Source organism: Solea solea, chromosome 12 (assembly GCF_958295425.1).
Source record: "Solea solea chromosome 12, fSolSol10.1, whole genome shotgun sequence".
Classification (NCBI taxonomy): Eukaryota; Metazoa; Chordata; class Actinopteri; order Pleuronectiformes; family Soleidae; genus Solea; species Solea solea.
In genome coordinates, this window is record NC_081145.1 from 7146395 (window position 1) to 7166781 (window position 20387).

The 20387-nt window shown below is 43.4% G+C and overlaps 1 protein-coding gene across 3 annotated transcripts in view; it reads right to left on the bottom strand.

Annotated features, from left to right (window-relative positions):
- Positions 1–6861: 6861 nt before the first annotated feature.
- The window catches only part of LOC131469607 (uncharacterized), a 218414-nt gene continuing 204888 nt past the window's right edge, over positions 6862–20387 (bottom strand). For all 3 annotated transcript variants that reach the window (XM_058644753.1, XM_058644755.1, XM_058644754.1), the window contains one exon: positions 6862–20073. In XM_058644753.1, the coding sequence (XP_058500736.1) occupies positions 7981–19884 (11904 nt within the window). In that variant the 5' untranslated portion in view covers positions 19885–20073 and the 3' untranslated portion in view covers positions 6862–7980. The remainder of the gene's footprint in view (positions 20074–20387) is intronic.

The window sequence follows — 20387 nt, forward strand, 5'->3', positions numbered from 1 at the left end:
AAACAGGCACGACCGTGTCTACACTCACACACACACACACACACAGAGAGAGAGAGAGAGACAGAGAGAGAAAAGAGTAAACCTGCAGGTATGTATATGCGACACATTATCCTCATCCACATTCTGACTTCATTCATTCATTCATCCCTTTGTGTTTCTGCCTGTCACCGTGTGCGTTGGTTGGTTGCCGGCGTCTCATTAGTTCAAAGTCACTGTCATGTTGTCACAGTGAGGAACCTGATGTGTGTGTGAGTGAGCGGTCACTTGTATAATTCCATGCTTGTCTGTTTGTGTAATTTCATGTGGGTTTGTCTATTATAATGAGGGTTGTGGAGGGGCTGTAGTCACACACACACACACACGCACACATCGAGAGAGAGATTAGTGGAAAGTTTTTAATAAGGGGGAAACTGCTGTATTCATTCCTCTGGGGAAGAAGGCAGCTTTTTTTATTCAAATCCAAATCAGCAGAGTCTCCAGAGCAAAGGGCATGACAGAGATTTGAGATTAGGAGAAAGGGGATTTGGTGCAAAGATAACCTACAAAAAAAAAAAAAAAATGCTCTTTTATGTGTTGCGTCATTGTTATAGAGCTCTCCCTCTGTCTGCATGAGGGATTTGCCAGGTTAAAGCAATGCCTCCTGGGATACTGGTGGCCAGACAGGTGACATAGCTGTGGTGAGTCACCCTCGAACATCTGTCACTGACAACCCCTGTTTTTTTGCCACTTTACTTAGATTTCAGCTTTGCTGTGTGCACACGGGGGTCATTGTACAGAGCAGATAATTCACGGTCAACCATTGTACAAGTTCAGCCCCGGTCTGTAAGACACGCTGCGTATACGACATGAGGAAATCTGATTTTCTCATTCTCTCAGATTGCTCACGAATGTCACAGGCAGCCAGACAGCAGCTAATGTGGGGTCACATTCAACAGGAAACAACACGAGATGACACTGACAAAGGATGAAATGTGTCTTTGTAGCAGCGTGTGTGTGTGTGTGAGTGTGTGAAAGAAAGAGAGGGAGGGAGAGAGAATAATGAACTAACAAGCTACCAGACACCAAAAAAGAAAAGAAAAAGGGTAGCCTACAAACAAATAAACAAATCGAAAACAAGTGCCAAAATAAAAGCAGGTCACAGAAATATTTCACCAGCAGCCTCCATTTACTCGGTCGGGCTGCTGGAGTGCCACTCAGTTAGTCACAGCGTGGATCACACTTCACGAGGGGCTCAGTGAGAGAATCACGCTGGAAATCCAATTTTGTGTCACATCAAATGTCAGAGTACAGCCGTCTGAGTCTCTGTGATGAGCACAGACACAGCGGGAGGAGAAGAAGGTGAGGGAACACACTGCGGATGGAGGAGGAGGAGGAGGGGGGGGGGGGGGGAGGAGGAGGGTGTGGGGGGGTGCAGGATGAAGGTTATAGTAAGAAGTAATATAGAGGAGTGAGGGAGTGGATGTGGGGTGTGTTAGAGGTTCAAGGGGCTTCCCTGCAGGTCCAGCTTTGTATGTTCTTTTTGTTTTTCACAGACAGACAGACAGACAGACAGACAGACAGATAGATAGATAGATAGATAGATAGATCCTAACCCTAACCCATCCCTGGTTATTATGGGATTTCACTCTCTTTAATGCTATAATAGCATTCCGTTTATTCAAATTGTCATTTAATGATGTGCAATTTTGCTATTCAGAGATTTTTCTCTGGTTACACACCCACCAATTATTACCTGTTGACTTTTATTATACTCTGTGACACGGGAACGAAGACTGAGCAAGACTGAAAAAAAGAATAAAAAAAGAATTGAGTGAGGGTAACTTTACAAAAAGAATCCCAAACGTTCTTTGAGCATCAGCTGTGTGTTCGTGTGTAGACACCTGCACACAGACGGTGATTTGTTTGCATAGCCACCGCCTGCAGAGTGAGCCCATTTATTTGTGCAGACCTGGAACATCAGACTAGTGCTTTTAGCTTCTGTGTGGAGTCTGTTCCTGTTCTGGTGCTGAGTGAAATGACAAATGGTTGTTGTGGTGGATAAAGGCTTCATTGGCAGTAAGAGACCATGACTTCCTGGTGATGGGTCATTAATTAGGAAAATGTGCCTGACTTTAATGTTTCATCTTCCATATTATCTTCCCCTCACTGTGATTTGTTTTTTTTTACAACTCATTTTGACGTTACGACTGTCCCACTTCCTTTGGCTTCTATTTCAGGTGCAAGTTCCCCTGTCTGCTTTTCTTACTGTCAGTGTTTCAGAAGGTCAATGCAGTGTTATTTTGAATTCTTTATTTCAGATTTTTGTATCACTGACAATGTAATCATTTTCAAATTGAAATCCGAGCTGAAAACAATGCAAGTGGCCAAACACAACTGTTCTACTTAGGATTGTTCAGTGTTTGATGCTAATTGAAAGAGTCACGTTGAAAACAAGTCATATCTTTAACTGAACTCATTCCTGCATTGGACTATAGGAAGTAGAAATGTTTGTATCAATCAGTCTTTATAAGTAATGAAACTCACAGGATAAAGCGAAACCAACAATATATAACAAAGGTAGCAGAAGAGACAGAGAGGAGGAAATGAGGACGTGAGGAAACACTATCATAGATCTCAACAATCAGAGAAGAGGAAACACCGTCGACTAAAAATACAAGCGGATAAACAAAAATACAGCAGGAATAAAAGAGGAGAAAATAAATGAATACAAAGTGTCAGAAAAAATGCAATTAGACATTTTCTCTGACTCGTTCAGTCCTGATTTCTTTGTTGCCTTTATTCACACCAAGAGAATGTGTCCACACTGAATTATTCATACACTCTCTCACTGGCTTATTCAAGTGATTTCAGATATAAACCCAGTGGAAATTCATTACAATCTCACAGCCACGGTAGAATAGAGGGATGCTCAGTCATTACTTTCCCTTTTTTTCTCTCACACAACAAATCCATCCATCTATTTATTTGTCTGCACTGGCAGAAGCCTTCCATTCCCAACAGAGGTGACCTGCATGACCCCGCAGCCTGTGTGTCATTACCACTGACCAGTCGTCCATCTCCATCTGACCCTGATCTGCCGATCTCCCTGAGAGGCAGCCAGCGGCACATGCCGCGGTGAGGGAGGAGAGAGCAAAGGGTGACAGGGGAGAGAGTGAGGGAGGGTAAACAAGGGAGGAGAGGGGGTGTAAGGGTGAGGGGGCAACAGGAGAAATAAGGTGAGATAAATAACAAGGGATGGAACCGAAGAGTAAAAAAAAAAGATGGAGGGAAGGAGCAAAATTGGCAGAGGCAGAAGCAAATATGGAAAGATGAAGCGTGTCGCTGCCGGAGAGGAAATTTATGGAGAAAAGATAAAGAAATAAGGGGGAAAAAAGGAAAAGCCCGAGAATGAGGGTGGCAGCAGAGGAAAATAGATGGAAAACAGGAAGAGAGTCGGAGATCAGATGAGACAGGGAGGGAAGCTCACAAATAGAGTGAGAGGAGGAGAGAAGAGGTGCTATTTCAAGACCATACTTACTGATAATGTCACTCTACTTCAAAGTGCAAAGCGTTGCTGTCATGCTCCTGCACGGCTCTGCCCCAGGAGATTTTCCTCATAGATCAGATGATAAAAAGACGGCTGCCAGCGGAGCGTGTGGAGCGTGTGGAGCCCCGGCTCACTCTGAGTGACAAGTTCTGGGTTAAACTGTGACAAAACACACTCAGGCCTGTGTTCATTTTGTTTAATCAACTCACAGCTGCTGCCAGACCAAAAGGACCCGGGGGAGGTTTACACACGTGGGAAATCCCAGCGCACCATGCATGGAGCAGGTCAAATTCAGGTACGTTCTGAGTAAAGCTCAAAAGGCTGAACAAATCAATCAAATATCAAAATAAATGTGCAGCACAAGTGAGAAGGATATTAGATCAGAATAAAAGACGGCAGATTAAAGAGATTAAATTGTTAGATTAAAATGAGACTCCTCTGCTACCCCTTCACTTCCCAAGTGCATCAGGGAACTACGGTGGCCTTCACTTACCAGAAAGGACGTCATTCAGTCTTCATTCAGATTACCAGACTGAAGTGACTCCTCCCCAGTGTTTTTCAAAGACGTCATTCAATTATGAATTATGTAAGGGCTCAGAAATCCAATCATCAATTCAGATTTTATAATCAGACTCGTGGCATTTAATTTGCTGATCCCAGATATGGTCATCTGATCTGATCTGATCTGATCTGATCTGATCTTATCTTATCTCACAAAATAGTTATTTGTGTGCATGCAGCAGTTTGAGAGAGGGTGAGAGTTACTTGTACACCTTTAGTCATTAAAGTGAACCATGAAATCTGATCTAATAATGAATCAGATTTGAATTGGATTTGAACAATCTGGCTGGTAATCTGAATGTAGCCTGAATCGTACAAGCTATGTTCTTTTCTGTGGTTTGCATAGTCGGCTCCTGTTTTAAAAGATGAAATGAACGCTGTGGTTGCTGTGGAAACATGGTGACACATGGCTGTGCGTCGTTAAAGCCAGACCTTTGGCTAAAGTACATGTAAAAAGTGTAGCTCACACTAAATACTTCTAAATATTTTAAAACCGCAAACATGTTTCCCATCATTTTCTCAATGTGTTCCAATGAAGTGGTAGTGAAATAATTCTACTGTATGGTGATTATAATATTGCTACAACAACAATTCTAATGGACGTTTACACAGTAAAGTTCTGCTGTCTGCTGTGATTTTCTTTTCTTTTGTGTGTATGAATGTGCACATCTGTATGTTTATTTATGCATCGATGTGGGTTATGTGAGTTTATGTGCATATGCAAACTAATTTACTCTCGTGAACTTTTAATTGCGTATTTTATCTTATTTTAAACTTGTGTGAAGCACTGTGTGAAATGTGCTTTGCAGATAAAACCATTATTATTATTGTTATTATTTGTCTAATTACTGTTAATGCATTTGCTATGAAAACAGCAGATGGTCATCCAGCTTCACACTTTTCATTTGGTTTATGTGAGAACTGGAGAATCAGTCTTTATCTGTGGATTTGAATAGAAAGATGGCACACATACAAAAACAGTTCATCATTTAGTGAACCGCATTGATATTCACCTGTGGACTCAAGGTAAAACATCAGTGGATATTTGACAGTGTGACAGCGGAGAGGAACAAAAAGCCATTCAACAACTGCTATGCTACTAAGATTAGATGTATTTTTATTAATCCCCCATAAGGAAATAACTCGAGAAATGCCGTTGACATTTTTAATACACTAAAATTACATTTACCTCTTGTTTTCAGGACCTTTCCGTTAATAACTCTGCAGACACATGTTCATAAACACATGTTAGTTTTTAAAGATGGTGACAGTTGTCCAAGCAGATGTCAGTGTATGAACTAATGTTTGAACTAATAGTACAAAATATTATAAAAAGAAGATGTATAGTATGTGTATGTACAGATTCTTACATGTTCATATACTTATATATACATAGAGGAATGTGTGCATTAACACATTGTTGTTTATGTTTATTTCATCCATCCATCCATCCATCCATCATCTACCACTTTATCCTCACAGTGTGTCAGTGACACGGACACTATTACACTGTTACACTGTGTCAGGGTCACAGGGTCACAGGGTCACAGTGACACAGGGTCACAGTATCATAGTGTCACAGTCCAACAGTGTAATAGTGTAACACTGTGACACTATGTTACACAGTGTAACAGTGTAACATAGTGTCACATTGTGGACCATCTCACGTTGCTGGATTTAAATCCTGTTGGTGAAACCTCAGCACAGAGAGTAGACGTGGTCCATATTTCAGCAACAGTTACACATGCTGTGTTTCCTCGTGTCACCAGAGTCCAAAAATATTGTCTCGGCGTGTGCTGCCAAACCAGTATTCCCACTAAATTAATTAGAGAGGTTATTTCAGCAAAGGCGCTGCGGTTCTCCTCTCTACTAATGGATGTCTGCCACAGTCTCTTGAGGATGTTTTTACAAACAGCATGTGTCTCCATGGATGTTTATTATGTGAATACAAACTCATGACATTATTCTGGATGCACTAATGACATCTCAATTCATGAGCACGACTTAGAGCAACTCACCAAACATCACTCATGTATTTATGTGTTATTATGTGCTATGTGCAGGATACAAAGTATCTGCACATTGCTGTAGATTGTAAAAGATTATGTTTATAATTTTACTTTAATCTCTTTCTGCACCAGTTTCGAGTGGAAGTGTGTTTTAATAGCTATCCAGTCTTTGTTGTCTGCCTGTTGGATGCACAATAACGTCACCTTAATTAAGGATAATACAAATAAACATTCTGATATTAAATATTTTGTTCTTTCATGATGGATTGTGATGGAAGAAAATAACCCTTCCTTGTTTTCTTGTTGTCTCCCTTTCACAGGTCACATGGTGACTCCGTGGATGATTTGAAAACACGACTTTTGTATGTTTGCCACTGTGTGCTATGGCTTTTTATTCCTATGTGATGGTGAAAACGGTTCATGTAGGAAGAGAAGCCATTTTACACATGGTAGGAGAGCAACATGACAGAAGTGAGCGTCGCCTGCTCGTCAGTGCTCGTGGAGACAAACATATGGTTGGATAAATGTAACTGTTGTCTGTTTTCCTGATGTTTCCCTGAAGTAAAGATACATTTATGTCGATCTGAAGACAAAGCAGTGAAGTCAGACCTTGTTATGTGCGTGCACCTGTTTTTGCCTCAAGGCACAGGCAGCTTCCCCTGCCTGCAGGGTTTGATGCGAGTGGTGACAGCTGCAGTCTGTAGGGATGGAAGTGGGAACGCTTGCACAACATGCCACGAACAAAGGAAGAAGAGAGCGAGGAGAGACCATCACAGATCTTTAATAACAACTATAAAAGATGCATTCAGTGAACCACTTTACAACTTGCAAGAGGCGCCGCATTTCCCTTTCTTCTCTGATTCTTTTTGCACATTATTAAAATAAAACTTTGACATGAAGCATTACACCAAACAGTCTACCTACAATATTATACAATATAAGGTACATACAGTATAAACAAGATAAAGCACCTTTGTTGTCTGAGTAAATACTATTCATAATTCAACAGTTGTCTGATGAGTTGCAGACGCAGATGACTGAGTTTGTGGTTGGTGTGTGGTGTTATCAGTGCAGGGGAAGAACTCTCAATACAGGTCTATGGACTGTAATGTCCATGTATGCACCTGAGTTTATCCGTTAAGCTTAGGAAACTAATGGAACTGTTCCTAATTTTCTGTTCTATCAGACTACATTGATGCACTTGGATGGTTTACACAGTATCTTCAATAAACAAAAGAGAACCAGTAAAATCGTTTGAATGAATGTACTGTAACTGCTACAGATCTCCTGTTTCCCTTCAGCGGGCATTGGCATTCACATTACGATAATACACAATGTAGCACCAGGTAATGTTTATACAAAAGGCTAAAATGAGCATTGTCGATGCAGTACAGTAAAGTTAAAAAATAATAAAAAAATGTTACAATGAATATGCTGGAAGCATTTTACGAAAGGTGCACAGACAACAGTCCAGGTCAGTTATGACGTCATTTGCAAAAAAAGAGACTTAAACTGATAAAATCATATTATGAATGCAAAACGAACATGCATTTCTTAGAGGAAACATACTTTACTGTATTTTCAAGTATTTTTATTTTCTTTCCTTTACTTTAACGATATATAATCTATGAAAAGGACAATATCCAACATAGGAAAAGCAGACAAATTCTCCCAAATAGCATATTCATTTTAGACCCAAAATTCATATCTGCCATCTGTCCTCACATTTGGGTTAAAAAAAAAATGTACAAAAAAGACATAAAGTGACTATGTAAGTAATTAAAGATAGCATTTCACAGAAAACAGCTGTGCAATCTCATTCACCATAAGGAATTGTCTTAAAACATTTACAGTCTCTTATTCACAGATCCCTCAAACCCCCACTCAGTTAATAGATTCTGACGTGTCCTTCCTTAAAGGAATCTTAAAGCTAGTGAGTTTCTGACCAAACAGCTGGCTTAAGAGGTGGTTCTGGGACTCCACTGTCCGATAGGAATGGCTCTCCATTGACCTAACCCCCATCTTTGGCCTGGATTTATTCAAAGCATTGTTCATAGAAACTGAAGACACTTTAGAAATAGGGGGATGCAAAGGTCGACCCAGCGCTCCCTTTTTGGCTTTGTAATCCCCGTTCAGAGGATTAACATTGTCAGTTTTCTTTGGACTGCAGCTGTCAAGCAAACTTCTTTTTGATGGCAAAGTCGTGCTGGACGTCTTGCACTTGGAGACTATTTTGTTGCTCACGACGTCGTCCCGTACGGATGACAGCACGGGGTAGTCGCTGGGTCCGTCTGACTTTCTTTGTAGAGAGGAGTTTGCACACTTGCTCGCCCGAAATTTCTTCTTGGCCCTGGAGTCGACACCAAAGTTCTCTTGTGTGGCTGGAGAGGAGACCCTTTGCAGGCTGTGAGGGGATTTTGTGTCCTTCCTCTTCTTCTGTGGTCTCAGAGATTCTTTGTCCTCATTTGAGACGGACGTGTTGAGGGAGACCTTGGAGTGGAGGACTGGTGTTGATTCCGGAGCCTTTGTGCTGCTTGTCATCATGTTGTTCTTCATGTTGTCATTTGTTTTGGCAGCTCTGTCTTTCGTCTGACTGCTACATTCTTGCTCAGCACCACGAGATAAAGTTTGCTGTTTGCTGTCATTATTAGGAGCTTTTGACGTGCGCTGCCACTGCTCATCACCCATCTGCTGGTCCATCACTTCGACTGCTACTTCATGCCTTGCTGGTGTATTTGAAATTGTTAGATTTTCTCTTGAGATGCCAACAGGCTCTTCACCAGGAGGAGGCAAATCAGTTTTTTCCTCCATCTCAGCTGTGTCACCCTCTGCTGAGCTCATCTTAGCCTCCTCCCCCACACTACTGCTCTCTTTAGCTGCTGACCATGAGGATGTCTCAGCTCTAATGCAGACTGACTCATTCTCCTCTTTCACGTCACATACTTCAGCAACTGATTTTCCATTCCCATTAGGTGAGGGACTCGCGTCAATCTCTTCTTTCTTGGGCGTAGGAGAGTCTGACGAGCCCATATGGATACATTTCTCAAGCTCGACAAGTAGTTCAGAGTAGTCCTCAGCCATGTCCTCAGTCTTCACATTTGCACTGTTTGTGTCGCTGTTGCATTCGCTTGCCATGGTCTGTGTGGAGTCGTCTGCTGTGAACACAGAGAGTTTCGAGGACTGGGCGTCAGAGTTTTTATTTAAGTGCAGTGAGCTCAAACTCGCCAAATTAGTGCCGTCAGAGCTATTTTCTTGCAGACTGTGAGAGAGAATTCTTCTCTTTTTACTTGCAGGTGAATCACATTCATCTTCTTTGGACATGGATGCTTTGACAGGTCTGAGGACACCTCGGAATTTAAAGATTTGGTTCCCCCCAGACAAGTGTTTTTCCATGTGACGATCGAACTGTTCCTTCTTAGAGAAGGTGTAGTTGCAGGTGCTGCAGATGAAAGATTTTTTGATCACGTGCATGACATCGGCACAGAGCTCACAGGTGTACAGAGTGGTGTGTTTTGAGTCAGGCTCGTCCACCTCCTCGTGTGCTGCCTTCAGGTGGTCTTTAAGTGCCTGTGACTCCTGATAAGAGACGGGACACTTGTGACAAAGGAAGATCTTTTCCAAATTGTGAACCACTAAGTGCCTCTGGAGTTTAAAGGGCTTAGGGAACTGTTTCCCACAGTGGTGGCAGTCTCTTGATGGATCTTTGCAGTTGGGATGCATCTCCACACTTTTAGATGTCTCTGTGTTGTGGAGGACCTCCAGTGGGGTCAATGTGCTCTGCTTCCCACCTGCTCCACCGCTGCTTTTGGTTTTGTGAACTCTTGGCTCGGCACGGTCTGATGTTTTCCCCTCTTTCACAGAGGTTTCTGGAGAAACAGCTTTTTCCTGTTCTTTTGTGGCTTTGCTGGACTCCCTGGTGGCTTTGCTGGGGCGGTGTTGCATAATGGACGTGATAAAGTTCTTCACGGCTGTCTCCTGCATGAAGCAACCTGGGATGTCTAATATTGAACCTTGAGTCTGACCCCTCCGGGCAAACTGAGTGGCATGCTCGCGTAAATGTTCGTTGTACATCCACACGTCTGATATCTCCTTCAAGCACATTCCACAGGTCCAGATCCCTGTCTTATTCTTGGCATGTTTCTCCTTCAGATGATCTCTCAGCTGCTCCCTGGAGCTGAATTTGCGCTGCACACACATGTAGCAAGTTGGAGGTGGAGAGGGGTTGTGGGATAACTTGTGAAAGTTCAGCTCACCCAGGGTGAGGAACCACGTGAAGCACACTTTGCACTTGTATTGCTTATCTTTGACCTTAATTCCACCATCTTGCCGTTTCCTTCCACGTCGCTCTGCTACTTTCTTGGACTTTTCTTCATCTCTGTTCTCCACGTCGACAGCTGTAATAGTAGGAGACACTGAGATGTCATTAGAGTCGAAGATATGAACCTCAGGTAGTTGAAATGTGGTGTTGATGCTTTGGATGTCAATGCTGTGGAATGCTGTGGTTTGGACATTGTCTTTGACAGGTGGCTCCACAGGATATGGAACAGCAGGAAGGGGCAGAGGAGGAGCAGGAGGGGGAGGAGGAGGAGGAGGAGGAGGGGGAGGAGGAGGAGGTGTGGATGGCACTTCAGGTTTACAGGTGTTGGGGTCAGAGATTACTCTTGAGTCTGCGTCAAAGCAAGTCAAATCAGAGGAGCCACTCCATTCGATTGGTGGTTTATCGATGGTGCTCTCAAGTGGATTATGCAGAATATTGGCAGGCTCTTTAAGATCCTTATCAACATCCTTCTTTTGACTTTGTTTGGAATCTGGCAGTGGCTTGGCATCAGCCTTCAATGTGCTGTTGTGGCACATGTTCAACATGATGGCATCATCAATAGATATTGTCTCATATTCACAGTGGTTGGCGGGGTTGGCAGTGAATGGCTCTGCTTGCTTGTCCATGTACTGATCTTTCTTTGGCATGAAGCTTTCTGAAGAAGCGTAATCCTGAGTAGTATTTGAGTCGGACGACAGCTTTACTCTTTTGTTTTTTTTGCTGTACACCCTTGGACACTTTTTCCTTTTTGCCTCCTCATCTCTGGGGAACAATTGAGAGAATGTGGCGTCGTCGTCGAGTATGGCCCTCAGGTCGGATGATAAGCCAGGAGGACTGAGAGGGGGAGCATTCAAACTGGACAGAGGCTGTGAGGCCTTGTCTGATGGGCCACTGTTTTTCTCACTTTTTATCTCGACTTCCACTTTTCTAAGATTCTCCTGTGCAAGGTTCCCTTCTAATCCTTTCTGCTCACACATCTCTTTCATGGGACAAAGACTCTGTCTGGCCTCCTCACATTCCCTGATTATATTCTTGTCTGCACATATAGCACTTTCCACACCATTGTTTGCACATACTTCTCCATTTGCCACCTCTGTCAACCTTGTACATTTCATTTCCTCTGTATGATTGATATGACTTAGCTCCACAGTTTCAATCAGTGCATGTGTCTCTTTTGTTGGAATTTGAGATGTATCATCCAAGGCAGCGTCTGAAGTAACAGGGTCAGGGAATTGCTCTGTTCCAGTAACAGCTCTGCCATTGATTCTCACCTGCTCCTCTGGAGATTTGCAGTGTCCTTGTAGTCCACTGTTTTTGAATTCGGGAGTTAAAGCTTGAAGAATGTCTGTTTTCAGTATATTCAAAATCTCATCAGAGAAAGGGTCAGGCTTTGTGTTTATCTCACTCTTTTTGTTCTTCCTAGCTTTGTTGTTTTTCTTTGCTTTAGCTGGCAGCGGAGGGCTTTGACGGCCTATTTCATCCACCGACACTGCCTTTTTCTCAGTTGCCATTTCCTCCAGTAGTGACTCGGTCTCTGGTGCTTTAGAGATGAGAGTGTTACTTGTCTCAAGCAGGCTATCTATTTTTGTCAAATAAAAGGCCTGTGAATCATCTTTATGTTCTTTCTCTTGAGTTTGTGACACTTCATTAATAAGCATATTTGCCTGATGGTTTGATGTTTTCTGTGGGCCAATGTGTTTCTCAGTTCGGACCAAATGTTTCATGGCCTTATGTCTCTTTAACCCTGGCGCAGTCCTGAAACACATGAAGCAGATTTCACAGAGTTCTTTCCCCTGTTGAGCGTTGTTCTGTGTCTTCTTTTGTGACATTTCTGTCGGTACTTTGTATGTTTCTGGACAATGGCCAGTCTCTGTTGTTGGTTGTTTCTGTAACGGCGGGTCTGGTGGAAGAGGCATTTCTTCATTTTCACAGATGATCACTGGCTTAGGAGTGGGTGGACCATCTGAAATGTCTTCATGGTGAAGTGAACTGTCCTCAGCAGAAGGCTTGTGAGAATCCATATTCACTGCTTCAACGTGTCTAAGCAAGTCAGCATGGACCTGCACCGGATCTGTAGCCTCAACTGGCTCATGATGAATCTCAACGTCTTTCTTTGAACAACCACCTGAATAATCTGTACTACTGACTTCAGCTGGGAGACCCATTGGAAAACATGTGACTTCTATATGCTGCTGAAGAACCATTGGGTCATCTGATACATTTATTTTAGCTGCAGAGTCTGTGTTTAATTTTGTGTCTGTTGCAGCTTTGTCAAAGTTCAGTGCAGGGTTTACAGTCAGGTCACATGGTTCACAGTCATCTGTGGGACTCTGCTTACTGTCCTCTGGTTTACTGGCTGGTGAAATTGGTATGTAGTCATATTGATTCAGGTGTGGAGGTTCATCTGAAATGCTGTTGTAGTTGAGAGGACTGAGCTTGAAATCATATATTGGATCTTTCTCCCTCTCCACCTCTGGTGGTTCTGCTGTGCTGGTCACATGAAGTGGCGAGGGACAGGTGGTTTCAGAGCTGGAGATTTTACACTCTGTGATTCCCAAGTCCAGGTGAGGAGGGCTTATCAAAGAATACTCCATCTCACCTGGTGCCTTCGACTGTTCTTCACTGTTTAGAGCCTCTCTGGCACTTTGGCTGCCATCTTTTACATTTTGACTTGAGCCCTCATCGACAGACATGTCATCACATTTGATTTGTGAGAGACACAAAGTGTCTTCTAGGACCAATTTCTGCATTGGCATTTTAAGAGAGGTGGATAAAAGAGGGCTGCTTGGGGGGGCAGTGTGTAGAAAGAGGCAATGACTTTCTTCCATCTCCTCTCTGCACGGTGAGTTTTGGTGACTTGCCATGAAATTAACAGGAAGATGTTCTTTGATGTCTGGAACATGTAAAATCTCATCCTCTTTCTGAATGGAGTCAAATGCAAGACCCAGTTGAGGTTTCAAAGAGTCATTAAACTGAATAGCTTTGCAGGAATCACTGTCAATGAGAGCACCAGACTGGGAAAAGACCAAGAGATTGTGTTGTCCTTCGATGGACTGGGCGTCTTGGAAAGGTGAGCAGTGACTAGACCTCTCTGTACTGGTCTCCTCTAGTATTGGCGTACAGGGCTTTTCAGTGGCGACTATGTCCACTGACAAATCATTTCTTGGACTTACAGCACTCATCTTAACAGGGCTACAATTAGTGGATGGAGAAAGTCCAATCAAATCATAATTTTTAGCTGTTTCATGTGCCTCTATCAAAGTCTCAGATGCTTCCATATATAATTCACTAGCATGCATTGGGCTAAATTCTCCAGTATTACTATAATTATTAGAGGACTGCTCTTGCATCACATCTACAATTTTCATCTCAATGTTTAGACTGCTGTCAGGTGACGCTGGTGATGAAGGGTGGCTGTCGGACTGAGCGGTGATTCCCTTCACTGCCCGGGCTTCCTCACAATCATCCTCAGTCAAATGTTCCTGGTGATCGTTTTTGAATGACTGATTTAAAGTTGTTTCTGCATTACTGTTGTCACAGGACTTCCCAACCCTGTGCAGGTCATGTGTCGCTTCACTTGAACTGTGAGCAGACTCAATCAAAGGCTTATTGTCAGGGATATCCTCCTCTGATGAGACTTTAGTTTCACCCTCTCGATCACTGTTTTCCGAGGGCTCACTTGGCTGTGATGAAATTGGCTGGTTTCCATTCACTGTGGTGTCAGTGCTATTGGAGCAAGATGACTGTGAGTCATTCAGAATGAATTCAATATCATCCTTCCTCTCATTGATATTTGGAGGTGATAATATATTCTTATTCTCAGTAATTGCCTCCTTTTCACCGGGATCTTCTCTCTTAACGGCATCAGCTGCCTGACATTCAGTTTCTTGATGTTGTTGACTGGTGAGAGAGCTAACATTCACCTCCTTTTTTTCCAATATTATGGGTTCCTTTTTGAATATAGAGTCTGAAATCACCTCAAGGCTTTTCATGAGGTTTTCTGTATATCTCTTCTCTTCTAAGATGTCTTCCTTTGTTTCTAAAAGAGCCACTTTCTCAACACGCCTCTCCTGGGATTGTTGGTCACGCTGGAGCTGTGAACATTCAACATGTGAGGATGTGGTAATCATAACTGGTGCATCATTTTCTTTTTCAATAAAATGTTCAAGTGCCTTTGGATCATTGTTGTGCAGGGTATGGGGACTGTGGTGTTCATCCATTAGTTCAAATGTGAATGGACTGGACCAAGGGAGTCCTGGTTCTGTGAAAGGCTGTGACGGCATTCTGGTGACTGTGACATCCATCGGTCTCATATCAAGACCAGTGCTGTCACTCTCTGACTCATCAACCAGTCTTAAAGGTGAAAATTTGCTCATTTGCAGCTGTTTAGGGACATCGTGATCCAGTAATGGTGGGCTTTCCAATTTAGTTGTCTGCAGCTGGTTTTCAAGCTCATTAACTATCCTCTTTATCTCCAGTTCATCCTCTGATGCACAGCTGTTCAGATTTGCACTGTAGTCAATAATTTTTTCTGGCAGAGACAACGGGATGTGATTGTAATCTGGTTTCTTTTCATTTGATTTCTCACAGTTGTCTTTGTACTGAGATATCTCATCTGGTAGCACAGGGCTAACTATAATGTTCCAGTCTTTGTGTTCCAGAAAGGAGGGAAATGATGACACAAATTGCTCTTTTTTATCAGACATGGTCTCTATTGAATGGAGACCCTCTTTCTGAATTGGCATTTCTGAGTAAAGGCCACTGTCGAATCCTGTGAGGTCCCCGAACATTGACGAGGTGTCAAATGAGAGCCCTTGCTCCTGATCCAGAGGATAGGGCATGATGTGGAGCGAATCTTTCTGTATCAATGAGTTGCTGTTCTCAGTTGAAGATAGACACACCTCATCCATCAATAAGGTGCACAGAGATGCTGGCTTGTGTGTGTTGAGGTTACTGCCTAAAGTAATAGCCTCTTTCACCACACAGACACTGTCAATCTGTTTTTCCAATGTGGAGCTGTCTGATAGCTCTGGCTGTAAAGCTTTGGGCCCCTCTCTGATTTTGCCCTTTGTGTTTCTGTCAATATTCAAATCACTCTCTTTGTTGATGGCAGGAGAGTGTAAATCAAATTGTAGCAGCTTGTTCTCTGTGTTACTACTAAAACTACTTGGTGTTGGTTCTTCTTTGGTGCATTGGTTGTCGACTCTCTGTAGAGTGTTTTTGTCGTCACTGGTGGATTCTTTTCTGTGAGACATCAGCTTTTCTTTTAATTTCGTATGAAAGCTTCTGCTTTTTCCATAGTTTTTCAGTGTTTCCTTTGGTTTTTGTGGGGATGACACTGAATCAGCAACTTCTGGATTTGAATAATATTTCTTTACCTCGTGTGGACTGTCTTTGTTGTCGGAAAGAATGATTTTGTCGGTGTTATACTTCCTGACAGATTTGGTGAATGTCAGTGCTAGTGTGCTGGACTCTTTACATAACTTCTGTGGAGAAGACCTTTCATAGGTTTTCTGCTCTGAAGACGGTTTCCTTTTCATTTCTGTCTTCTTCTCACAGTCAGAGTCAGCCCGATCAGTGCTCTTGGGACTGTTAATACTATCACTTGAGACACTCACAGATGTGCTAAGTTCACTGCTTGTGGATGACCTGCTACCCCTCCTTCTTAGTCTCTGGTGAGAACCATGTTTCTCAGGTGAGAGTGAAACTTCCTCACTTTTTTTCACCTCAAAACACTCCTTTGACTCATGACGCCATGCTGCCTGGTCCCTCTCACTTCTTGCTCTCCATTTGCATTCTTTAGTGTATGTGTATTTACAACGACTTCCTTGATTTAGTCGACCTTGGCTTGCTATCTTCACAGGCTCACAATCATCATCAGAGTCTGAGACATAGTCATATTCTCCAAATGCAGGGTTCTGTACTGTGGGAGTCAGTCTCTCCATCACCAAGGAAAACTGCAGGTTTTTGGTGCCTTTAACTTGAAGTTTATGGAGCTTGTTCTTCTGCTGAACTATTTTGTGAATAAGTTCTTTGCTCCAGGTTCCCCCTCCACTGTTTTTCCTCTTGCTCTCTTTGACTGCAGTCCTTGAGGTTGGAGATGTGGAGACCTTTGTGGGTGGTGACCCTCGAGGTGCAGAGCTGTCCTGTAAGCTTTTAACCCCGCAACGTTCAGGCAGCTTGTTCGATGAGAGAAACCTTTGTGTTTTTGTGTTTTCATCCTCACTCTTGCACACTTTTCTTGCCTCTTTCACTTTGCTATCCTGTTCGCATGTCTTCTCCCTTGAGGCAATTCTTGAATTTTTATGAGAGACTTCTTTTTTTATGCTAATCTTCTCACTTTGTTCCAACGATATTTTCTCCAGTTTGCTTTCTGTGTGCTGCTTTGCTGTGTCGGGGTTCTCAACATCAGTCTTGTAGAAATATTTTCCTGGTGTGAAAGACCTGTCATCATCTCTTGCTTGTTTATTTTTACTCTCAAAGACCAGGGATTCTTTGGTTTTCAGACATAGTTTGTTTGATGTTGCTTTGACAGTGGTGAGGTCATCATCAGCAAATGCATCAATAAAGCTGCTGTCTATCTCTGCATTATCTGACTGATATCCATTTAGTGCCTCTGTGATTAGGCTGTCTAATTTTGCGTCCTCCATTTCCAGCTCAGGGAGAGGCACGGCGATGTTACTCGGGCCAGAGAACAAGTTGAGTCTCATTGGATCATCCTTACTGTCTCCTTTTGTTTCACTGTCAGATATCAGTTCCCCATTTTTGTTGAGGTCCAACAGGGACAGGTGGAGGTCAGAGGGACACCGGGTCATTGAAACATTTGACACAGAAGGCCCTGCTTTGGATGATTCTGTGTGAAACTTCCTACTGTCACCTGTCTTTGATAAGTCTTTGAGTTCATTTTGTGCAAATGTGTGTTGGGTACAGTATTGCTTATGGCCTAGAAATGAAGCCAGGTTATTGAAATTTTGATCACACTGCTTGCATGTGAGAAGCACGTCTAACTGGTCAAGGTTTGCTGTGGCTAATGAGGTGGCTAACAGTTGATGTGCAGAGTATGGTGGCGGAGGCTGGTGATGCTCCACTCCAAAACTGTCCACGTAACCTTTGTTTCCATCCATATTTGTCTTTGGATGGTTGCTGTTCTGCAGGTAACTCATGATGTCGTCTTTGGCTCTGTCTGGTGCATAAGGAAGGATTCGTGAAGCATCCGACTGTATGTGGTGGTTGTGAGAGCTAAGGTGATCTGAAGGTAGCTGGGATTTGGTTTGGGGCTGGTTGTAAAATGCGTGCGACGTCGCTGACTTTGACATTTGACTGTCCTCTGAGCTGATGTTTACAGGGCTGGTGGAAGCTGGGGAGAGCGAAGAGCACGTACTGCTGGACGCATGGTTATTAAGGGGGGAGGGCAAAGGGGATTCATAAGGTGACACCATCATAAGTCCCATCGGTGGTGCCTGTAATGGTGGATAGTTGTAGTTTCTTGGTGCCACTGGTAGAGATGGGTTGAGTCCGTAGTATACAGACTTATTTTTTGACTCACAAACCTGTGCATGGTTCACCTCTACTTTAAAAGTTGAGACTGTATTACTGGAATGTTTTACAGTCTCCTGTCTTTGGTTTGAAAAGCCATCTCCAGTTCTGCCGCTCTGAAATGAGCTGGGGTTTTTCAGCATGTTATGTTTATGTGATTTACTTTCATCCTGCCAGTCAGAGGGGGAAACAATGTAAGCCAATTTTTGATTGCTTATTTGCCTTGATAACTCAGTTCTGCTTTGGTTTGGCAGGTTTGGCCGCATCTGCTGCCAGGTCATTCTACTATTTTTAGATGGATTTGGCCTTTGGTCAAGTGCTGGCTGGTCCTGAAACTGAAACTTTTCATTCATGTCAGAATACTGAACTGTGCTTTGATCAGCGGGTGAATATGCCTTACTCTGACCTTCCCAGGACTGTGGTAACCTATTTAGAAGCTTATTGTTCATGTTTTTATCAAAATGATTTGAGCCTGTGTGAATGTTATTCACTGGAGGGCTGTTAAATGTCTTGCTGGTAAAGTGCATGTGTGAGCCAGGACCTTGTGAAATATTTCTCGGGTGGTGCACACTTCCTTGAATGAATGTTCTTTGGTTGGCCGCTGTGTCTTTAGGGTGGCAGTTCCTCTTATTCCCAGAGGTGATGTTTGAGTCCCTACCGTCTGCCTGTCCATTAGTTTCTGAGTTTTCCGGCAGCGCAGGCTTCCCCTGCTCTGACTGCTGCGAGCTGGAGCCCGAGCTGTCACTGCTGGCCGAGTCCTCGCTCAGATTCCTCGGACACTGAATGGAGGACGCTATCCCTTGTATGTACTGTGACTGAGGAGAGCAAGAATAAGAGCTACCATCCTCAGATTGCTGTTCATTACTGAACTGAGTGCTGTTTGGAACAATATTTTGCCCTTCTCCAGACGGAAAGGAAAATGAGTTGTGTGCCACCTTCAGGAGAGTGCCTATGGAGTCTGTAAAGTCTTGTGACTGGGGGTTCTGTTCACAGGGAAAAGAATCTGAAGTTGATTCCTCCAGAAAATTATATCCATATTGAAAAGGTCCTGGCACAAAGACACTTGTCTTATTGGCTTCTGTGAGGGTAGAGGATTTTTGTGATGAAACTCCGTAATTAGTCCTTTCAGGAGACTGCCACGGATTAGATCCACTCAGCTGAAAGTCAGCCAGCATTAGCTGGCTGCCAGACTGTGTAGTGCTGTTCTCCATGGAGGCAGGCTGCTGCTGCTGCTGCTGCTGTGATAGAGGTGGATGTGGGTGGAATGATGTTGCACTTGAGCAACCCAGTGCCTGTGAGGTATAGCTTGGGGAGGTTAGATTAGCGGAGGCCTCCTGAAAGCACCGGCTATAACTGAGCTCCTCCTGCTGTACTTCGGGCTCTCTCTCCGTTATACTGGGAACGTGGAATCTGTAGCTGCCCAAGTGTAGGCTGCGACTGGTCTCCAACTTCTTGGGTGGCGAAACCTTCTGCTGTGGGTAGGCGATGCCAATGGGATTGTTGGAGCGTGGATTTGTAATGCTAAGTCTGTACAGCTGCTGTGGGTTGCCACGCTCTGCCTTTCCTGACCGCTTCCCCTTGTCTTTGCTGCGGCCCTTTCCACTCGGGGACTGGGGGCTGCCTTTGCCAGTTGACCAAGTCCTGTCAGTTGCAAATTTTGATCGGTTCTGCAGTGACCTGAAGTCAATTTTTCCTGCTTGTTGTGGCCGTATGACAGCCTCACGCTGCTGAGGACAGTCCCTTTCCTTTTCTAGTTTTTCAGCTTTGGGCCCTCTGCTGCTGGCTCTGGCCTCAGTGCCTGTGCTTGAAAAGTGCTCGGAAGACTCCTTTGTGGTTTTGTCACTCTGCTGCTCCAGTGCTGTCTCCTCATCCTGCAGTTTGGACTCAGCGTCCAGCTTTTTGACAGCGGGCATTCGCTGAGTCTCTCCTGCCATGGTGCACAATGCGTGCTGTGAAGGCCTGGTCCTCAGAAGTGCTATCTGGGAGCCAGGGGCATCATCCTCTGGGTAGTTCAAATCAGTAAAGATCCAGTGGCAGGAACTGCAGGGACAGGACGACTCGCTGCAGGCTCATCTCTTCACCTTCATTGTGCACAACGGACCTGGTGCCATAGCAAAGCAGATCTGGAAAGAAAGAGAACAAGAGAGGATTAGAGGTGTTTTTGCTGTTTAATAATCAAAGTTCTGTGTGTATGTATAAACATATACACACACATATATATATATATATATGTGTTATGTACGGTATATATATATATATATGAACACACTTGTACAAATGTTCTAATTAAAACTGCTACTACTATTTCAACTCACAAAGGACTAAGAGTCATACAAAAAAATAAAAGCATAAGAGATCTCCAAAACAGGTTAAAAAACTATTCATGTACTTCAAGTATTAGTAAAGGAAAAATCTCTCCATGAACAATCTTAAAAAG